The 9,409-nt window shown below is 38.7% G+C and overlaps 1 protein-coding gene across 1 annotated transcript; it reads left to right on the top strand.

Annotated features, from left to right (window-relative positions):
• The first annotated feature begins 1,069 nt into the window (after window positions 1–1,069).
• LOC130357686 (homeobox protein Hox-D3-like) lies at window positions 1,070–9,016 on the top strand. The gene is made up of 3 exons (XM_056560413.1): window positions 1,070–1,116; window positions 5,763–6,355; window positions 8,045–9,016. Exons 2-3 carry the CDS (start codon window positions 5,929–5,931, stop codon window positions 8,782–8,784), a joined length of 1,167 nt encoding a protein of 388 aa, XP_056416388.1. The 5' UTR covers window positions 1,070–1,116; window positions 5,763–5,928; the 3' UTR covers window positions 8,785–9,016.
• The last annotated feature ends 393 nt before the right edge of the window (window positions 9,017–9,409 follow it).

Raw genomic sequence — 9,409 nt, 5'->3', positions numbered from 1 at the left:
TCATTTCAGTCCATATTTCCTCTGGGAAATCCTCGTTTTCCTGCAGATCTCCATGCCCTGGGTGGTTGTAGTTGCGGCTGCCATGAAGCGTGGGCCTCAGTAGTGCAGACTCAAAGTTGCTAAGTTGCTAAATTCTCTAAATCTTCTTCTACTCCATCCAGCTTTGTGTGGCTTCACAGAGTATCGCGGTATTGGGTTCCCCCTTCCCCTCGTTGTTTATAGCTACACAAGGCAAAAGGCACATAAATCTTTTTTAGAAAGCCCTGAGAGACAAGAGGAAATTGTGTATGCATGGCTAGGAGCAGCTAATATCTAAACCCATTAACAAGACTGGGTAGGACTCAAGTTGTTGGGTACATTAACCTACAGTTAAATTCTGAAAGAGGTAAAAAAAAAAAAAAAAAAAGACATTTTGTGAATTAACATAAACCAAATTCATCATTTAATTTTTTGTCATATGAAATTAGCTTGAGCAGGATGGGCAGCCTCCCTTTAAATGCACTCAATGTGGTCATTTTAGGTCTGTTTGCATAAAAGTCATAAATCAGGAGGTCATGGGAAGTTTTTTTTGGTGTAAGGATGTACTCATGGGTCTGATAAGACTGAGGAGGGAGCTATAGTGGGGTGGGTGTTATAATGGGGTCCATATAAAAAGGGGGGGTCACAAAGCAATTTTATTGCATGGTGTGCGGTACATATGACTAGGAAAGATAAATAATAATAAATGGGATTCAGAATGATATATATACATATATATATATATATATATATACATATATCTCTGCTCTTGCTGTGGTTGAGACTCCATTATGACGCCTGTTTCTTTGCAGTAATCAATGCAAATTTCAGCCCCTGGTCTGATTGTATGTGGGGATGCAGTGAGGCAGGGCTAGGTTCAGTGCTTGGGTTTAAAGACCACTAAACAATCATAATCTGCATTGGCAATACCCCCACTAGAGCACTTCTCTCTTCTCCCACCACCCCCACCCTCCCCAAAAAGGGCCCTTCAGATAGCAAACGCCTCCCCAACATCCCTGCTCAGCCCTCTTGTTGTGTGCCTGAATATACACTGCAGCCTGCTCTGCTGCACCCTCTTCGCCTAGGAAAGTGTTAAAGGTAAGATATTTTCACTCCAAGCAAACAGCAGGCTTTTGTATACATGATTTATCGTCTGATTCTTGGTTCAAACAGAGTTCACATGAATTTGCTACTGCTGAAGGCTAGGAGATGGGGCTGACTTCACACTACTGAGGCTGCCATTAACAAAAATCCTTTGCCTATAGACTCCCAGCATTTGGGGAACTTGTAGAGATGGAAATTTAAAGGGATAATGGTTGAGATGTGATATCTGTGCAATATCTCGAAGATCCACGCAACTAAGGGTTAAATTTTACCCGTTGACAACATGACAGTATATTTGTGATTATATATATATATATATATATATATATATATATATATATATATATGTACTGCTTTAAGATCTACTGTATGAAATATATATATATATATATACACACACACACACACACAATTCTGTAATATATATATATCGGTTAAACGATGAACGAAAGATTTGAATGCACATTGAAATTAATATTCAGATAGATTAGAATCAAGACTGATTATGATAGATCTGTATCGGTTGCAGTTTTAGGATTGCTCCATTGTGCCAGGCATCGATATTGCCCAGATCGCCCGAATTACCAGCACAAATGTCATTGGTTGTTTTTCGATCCGCCAGTTCTATTACACTCCAGCACATTGCACTTTATTTACAGCCCCTCTTGGAGACCTTTTGGTGGGTGCTGGAGTATAAATTGGTAATCCTTTATGATAAATGCTTTGGTGGTCGGGATGATATAAATCATAAAGAAGGCGGCAAATCCAAATCATAATCATAGAGGAGCAGGATGCTGTGGCTATTAAAGAAACAGTAATATTAATATAATATATGGATAACTAATATAATATTCCATAATAAGACTGTGGAATGGATGGGGAGGGGAATGGTGTGAAAAGTGCAGATCAGATAAAGAGGGGGGGGGGGGTTATCTATCAGAACAAAGGATTGTGCTTGGGCCTAATGATGGCCCATATACTAGTAGCTGTCCTGTATGGGGGTGCACTGGGGGTCCTCCATGTATACACAATCAGCCTTGCTAGTCACTGAGGACCTGGCTGGAGGAACTCTGCCAAGTGGAACACTGTGTTATTATTGTTTTTGGCTCTATGTGAGTCAAATTCCTGAGCCCTCTGTAAACAGTTGGAAATGTTAAGAGAAAGTTTGAATGGTAAATATGAGGGGAATGTGCATGCAGCTGAGACACTGAATAAATGGACTCACAGAGGCCCCTCCACTCCTTTGGGAGAGGTACAAGATACAAGTCAAGTCTGGGACACAAAGACCGGTCCATGTGTGAAATAGAAAAGCACATCATATTGATAAAACATAAAAAAAAAAATAGATGGAAAGTAAAGAGGAATTAATTAAGACTCAATAACTGTGAAATTATATACAAATCTCTACATACCGGATACATTTCCATTGATCGATTGCAATAATCGGCGATTAATGGCAAAGCAATAACACAAGAGGCTTTCCCATCCTTCATAGAACAAATGTACAAAGTGAAGTATGAAGTAGTAAATCTAAGTTTGGATAGAGGACAATTGCATACACACAAGCAAAGAATGTTTCTTAAGAGATAAATATATAAATATAATAGATTGAGATAATAGATAAATAGATGGATAAATATATAAATATAATAGATTGAGATAATAGATAAATAGATGGATAAATATAATAGATTGAGATAATAGATAAATAGATGGATAAATATATAAATATAATAGATTGATATAATAAATAAATACATAAATAGATAGATATTAATAGAAGACAGACGCATTAAGGCAGTGTTTCCCAACCAGGGTGCCTCCAGCTGTTGCAAAACTACAACTCCCAGCATGTAAATCCTTACATGAATACAGTTTAAAATAGAGCAAATTTTAGGGGAGCTCCAAGAGCCTATCCATAAAGAGTGACATTCCAGCATGTGTAGCATGCTTTCCCAACCAGTGTGCCTCCAGCTGTTGCAAAACTACAACTCCCAGCATGTAAATCCTTACATAAATACAGTTTAAAATAGAACACATTTTAGAGGAGCTCCAAGAACTACTACAACCTATCCATAAAGAGTGACATTCCAGCATGTGTAGCATTATTTCCCAACCAGTGCGCCTCCAGCTGTTGCAAAACTACAGCTCCCAGCATGCCCGGACAGCCTTCGGCTGTCCGGGCATGCTGGGAGTTGTAGTTTTTCAACAGCTGGAGGCACCCTGGTTGGGAAACAAGTCATTAAGGGAACCCAAGTTCTGGATTCTTGTCTTCCTTGTCCCCTATCTCTCTACTATCTTTCCATGCATTGCTAACTAGATTGTGCTATTGGTCATTTTGATTTGTGCAGTGAAGAGAGCTGGGGAAGTGTGGATTGTGGCGAAAAGCTAGATCAGATGATATTAACTATTGTTCACCTTTCCTAAATCCATACATCATGCCAGGTAGAACCTGTAGTGTTCACACTACAACAAGAGGTAAAGGCAGTCACTACAACAAGAGGTAAAGGCAGTCACTACAACAAGAGGTAAAGGCAGTCACTACAACAAGAGGTAAAGGCAGTCACCGCAACAAGAGGTAAAGGCAGTCACTACAACAAGAGGTAAAGGCAGTCACTACAACAAGAGGTAAAGGCAGTCACTGCAACAAGAGGTAAAGGCAGTCACTACAACAAGAGGTAAAGGCAGTCACCACAACAAGAGGTAAAGGCAGTCACCACAACAAGAGGTAAAGGCAGTCACCACAACAAGAGGTAAAGGCAGTCACTGCAACAAGAGGTAAAGGCAGTCACTACAAAAAGAGGTAAAGGCAGTCACTACAACAAGAGGTAAAGGCAGTCACTACAACAAGAGGTAAAGACAGTCACCACAACAAGAGGTAAAGACAGTCTCATGGAAACACACAAGCAGCATTAAACTTCAGCTATAGTCTCCCAGATATAAGCAGTCATCTCATTACTGTTAATCATTTTTATAACTTCCTACGGCACTTCCACTACATAAATCCAGCTGTCATGGATTTCATCTGTCATTTTGCAGTTTAAACAACAATCCTGGGTTTAGCTGGTGGTCATATATTCTCTGTATAAATCTGTATCTAGATAGATAGATATATGAATAGATAGATAGATAGATAGAAGATAAATAGATGAGTTAAGGAAGTTGTAATCATGTCACAAAGTTCATTTAGGGTTGTTAGGAGAGTTTGCAAACTTTTTATAACGTTTTTGGCATAAACTTTTATTTTTCTAGTATTATTATTATTATTATTTTGCCTAGTGTCATCTGGCTTATTAAATAAAGGCTGCTATTTTATGGAAGGTTTGATCATATCCCACACGTGTGCAATAGGATAACAAACGTTATACATGGATCTCTTAACTGCATTCATTTATATTATTCATTTATTGAGTTCGTTTGTAATTTCGTTGATGATTCCAGAGCTTTGTTGAATCCATAGATACTTTGTTACTCATTATGGCAGTAACTTTTATTTGTAAACAGAACCATAAATCTTTGACAAGAATGATACCAAAAATAAAAAGAGCACAAGGAGTAGATCGAAGTAAGTAAGAAAGTAAGTAAGAAAGAGAAATAAATAAATAAAAATAAACAGCAAAAAGATAGATAGATAAATAAATAAATTAATTAATTAATTAATTAGTAAATGAAAATAAACAGCAAAAAGATAGATATATAGATAAATAAATTAATTAATTAGTAAATAAAAAATAAACAGCAAAAATATAGATATATAGATAAATAAATAAATTAATTAGTAAATAAAAATAAACAGCAAAAAGATAGATACATAGATAAATAAATAGATAGGTAGGTAGGTAAACAGATAATCAATCCCTCGTTTTTACCCTATAGAAAGTACACTGGTATTTTCTAATGTGTTTTAAAGTTGTCTAATTGCTTATAAATTATTACAGACTAGGGGTAAACAATATTGGGACCATCATGTATAGAAAATATGCACCAGAAGCCATTAGGAATTAATACCTAATTTTGCAAAGTCCAATCTCTTTCCCCTCTTTCACTCTCTGTCTTGCTCATATCACTCCCCACCCTGGGATCACTATAAAGCAATGTTTCCCAACCAGGGTGCCTCCAGCTGTTGCAAAACTACAACTCTCAACATGCCCGGACAGCCAAAGGCTGTCCGGGCATGTTGTGAGTTGTAGTTTTGCAACAGCTGGAAGCACCCTGGTTGGGAAACACTGCCTTAATGTGTCTGTCTTCTATTAATATCCATCTGGGAATTGTAGTTTTGGAAAAGCTGGAGGCACCCTGGTTGGGAAACACTGCTTTATAGTGACCCCAGGGTGGGCAGTGATATGAGTAAGACAGAGTTGTAGTTTTGCAACAGCTGGAGGCACCCTGTTTGGGAACCACTGCTATAAAGTGTCAGCCTTCAGACTGTAGAAGCAAAAAACATGTAAGACATCTCACAGAGGATGGTGTTTTTAGAAAAGTGTTGTGTTCATTTCCAAAGCTCCTTTGTAGAAATCACTTGGAAAAAGAAATCACATTCTTTAAAGTAGTCAAACTTGACTTTAAGGTGACGTCAGAAGGGTGTTCTAAGTGTTACTTTGGAAGTCTGATTATTTTATTTGCTTTCTATGTATCATCAGAACTGAGGCCCCTTACAGAAGATTTAGGCTGGAGGAGGACCTGAGGATGCTGGAGCATTATCTATAGATCAGGATCAGGACTGTCTACAAGGGTCACTTGAATGTGATCTCTGATAACCTGGTCACAATCTGGTCACCTTTGTTTTACTAAGACTGAACAGAGAAGATGCAAAAGTCACTTTACTACGACAACTCAGGGTCTTTTGCAGGCTGTGGCTTCCAAGACGCCAGTACCATGAACTATCTTCCACAACAGACTTATGACAACGACTACGAAGCTTCCTACTGCCTGGGAACCAACTCCAGCAACACTAACAATAAAAGCGAGCCCTCTATGAAGAGCCTGAACTTCCATCTGTCTGATGTCTCAGAACAAGCCCAGAAACCCAAGTCACCCAACTCAGCGTCCCCTAACCCCAAATCCACTGCCACTCAGAGCTGCCCCTCCCAGCCCAGTGCTGGAACAGAGCCTGCTGAAGTCACTGGCACCAAGAAGAGCAGCAAGAATAACAACCTACCCAAACAGATCTTCCCCTGGATGAAAGAAACGCGTCAGAACGCCAAACAGAAGAAGCAGACCCCTCCCCCAACAGGTAACACAATGCCCCCCCCCCCCCCCCCACACACACACACACATACATACACACACACATACACACACACACATATACACACACACATGCATACACACATACACACACACACACACACACACACACACACACATATACACACATATACACACATACAGACACACATATACACATATACACATATACACACACACACACATATACACATATACACACGTACAGACAAAGCTCAGAGCCACTTCATGCTACATGTAATGGGGCTGTACAATAAATAGGCACAGCTTACATAACCATCCACAGTACCTACCTATTTGGGCACAAGTTACCTAACATAAACAGTTTAATGTGTGAGATCTGTAAATTGGTCTATCTATCTATCTATCTATCTAATCTATCTCCTATCTATCTATCTAATCTATCTCATATCTATCTATATATCTATCTATCTAATCTATCTCATATCTATCTATTATCTATCTATTATCTATCTATCTCATATCTTTCTATCTATTTATCTATCTATCTCATATATATCTATCTAATATTTTTCTCATATCTATCTATCTATCTCATATCTATCTATCTATCTATCTATCTCATATTTTTCCTCATATCTATCTATCTATCTATCTATCTATCTCATATCTATCTATCTATCTATCTATCTCATATCTATCTATCTCATATCTTTCTATCTATCTATCTATCTATCGCATATATATCTATCTATCTCATATCTATCTATCTATCTCATATTTTTCTCCTATCTATCTATCTATCAATCTAATATCTATCTATCTCCTATCTATCTATCTATCTATCTATCCATCCATCTATTTATTTATCTTATATCTATCTCATATCTATCTATCTTATATTTATCTCATATCTATCTATCTATCTATCTATCATCTATATATTTATCTCATATCTATCTATCTATCTATTAATCTCATATCTATCTATCTATCTATCTATCTATCTCATATCTATCTATCTATCTATCTGATATCTATCTTTCTTATATCTATCTTTCTTTCTATCTATCTTTCTATCTATCTATCTATCTATCTATCTATCTATCTATCTATCTGTTATTAATATTATTTAATCCATCTTTCTATCTATCTCATATCTATCTATCTATCTATCTATCTATCCATCCACATTATCTATCTATCTATCTGGGCACTAGTTATTTAACATCAATGGTTTAATGTGTGAAATCTGTAAATCTACCTATCTATCTATTAACATTTTTTGAAATTCATCTATCTATCTATCTATCTATCTATCATCTATCTATCTCACATCTATCTATCTATCTATCTATCTATCTATCTATCTATCTATCTATCTATCTATCTATCATCTATCTATCTCACATCTATCTATCTATCTATCTATCTATCTATCTATATCTATCTATCAATCTATCTCCTAGCTGCCCACTAAAGCGATAGGTAGGTACTGCTGGGGGTAGGTGCAGCTGTGTAGAGGGTGAGGTCATTTGTATAGTGCCTTGTAGCTTAGCATGGAAATGGCTGATAACAGATTACACAACCACCCACCATGAAAACATTACAAATAAAAGTATATACATTGAAGTATATTTTGCAATGTTTTATTGACAAACAAGACTTACTTTTGCACAAAACAAACGTTTTCTTCTTTCCCCCTTTACCTCAGAAGAGGAGAACTCACCGGACAGCAGCTTTATAAGTTCTGCCTCCAAAAGGGCCAGGACAGCCTATACAAACTCTCAGCTGGTGGAGTTGGAGAAGGAATTCCATTTCAATCGTTATCTCTGCCGTCCAAGGAGGCTGGAAATGGCCAAACTACTTAACCTATCAGAGAGGCAAATCAAGATCTGGTTCCAGAACAGGAGAATGAAATACAAGAAGGACCACAAGGGGAAAGGTGGGGGTGTCTCTCCTGGGGGGCAGTCTCCTAGCAGAAGTCCTTCACTCCTGCCATACTCCAACCCTCTCTCCCTGGAGGATGACCCTGGCTATGAAGTGCCCATGGCTAACGAGTTCAACAAGAGTCCTGGTAACATGTATGGCTTAACTGCTTATTCTGCCCCTCTGTATGACAACCCTCCTGCTCACAAAGGATACAACCAGCCCATGACCTCTGAGTATGATCACCCCACAATGCATGGGGAGGCCTCAGGCTATGACAACCCTGGATTACAGGGCAGCCAGAGTTACATTGGAGGGAATTACCTGGAGAATGGGCCTGGAAGCTGCTCAATCTTCAATATGCCCCATCCTTCTTCAGATGGCATTGACTACAGCTGTGCTGCACAGACACCAAGCAAACACCATCTTGGGCCCTGTGATCCACATCCCACCTACACAGACTTAAGCATACATCCTGTGCCTCAGGGGTGTTCCCAGGAGCCTCCAGTGCTGACACATCTGTAGACTTGTCTACCCTTTGAAACATAAAGGCAATTTAGCCTGGCCCATTATGTCATTAAAAACAAGTAAACCCACCACCAACATTATGCCTCGACCCCCTTACATCTCCTATGTATTTATTAAACTATGCACAATACAGGGACTATGCATGAAGAGCAATGCCACATAAGCAACCAATTAGACAAAACTCCCTTACCCTCTTCTGTAGTGTAAACTTAATGGCTGGGGATGGAAAGTCATAGCCTATACAACAGTGTTTCCCAACAAGTGTGCCTCCAGCTGTTGCAAAACTACAACTCCCAGCATACCCGGACAGCCGAAGGCTGTCCGGGTATGCTGGGAGTTGTAGTTTTGTAACAGCTGGAGGCACACTGGTTTGGAATTAACGTTACACAAACTGGAATGTCACTCTTTATTGATAGGCTGTAGTAGTTGGTGTGCCTCCAGCTGTTGCAAAACTACAATTCCCAGCATACCCGGACAGCCTTCGGCTGTCCTGGTATGCTGGGAGTTGTAGTTTTCCAACAGCTGGAGGCACACTGGTTGGGAAATTATACTACACAAGCTGGAATGTCACTCTTTATGGATAGGCTGTAGTAGTTGGTGTGCCTCCAGCTGTTGCAAAACT

The sequence above is a fragment of the Hyla sarda genome, chromosome 2 (genome assembly GCF_029499605.1).
Source record: "Hyla sarda isolate aHylSar1 chromosome 2, aHylSar1.hap1, whole genome shotgun sequence".
In the NCBI taxonomy this organism is placed as follows: Eukaryota; Metazoa; Chordata; class Amphibia; order Anura; family Hylidae; genus Hyla; species Hyla sarda.
Note: the sequence above shows the minus strand (reverse complement) of the source record. Positions and strands in the feature narration are given on the sequence as shown.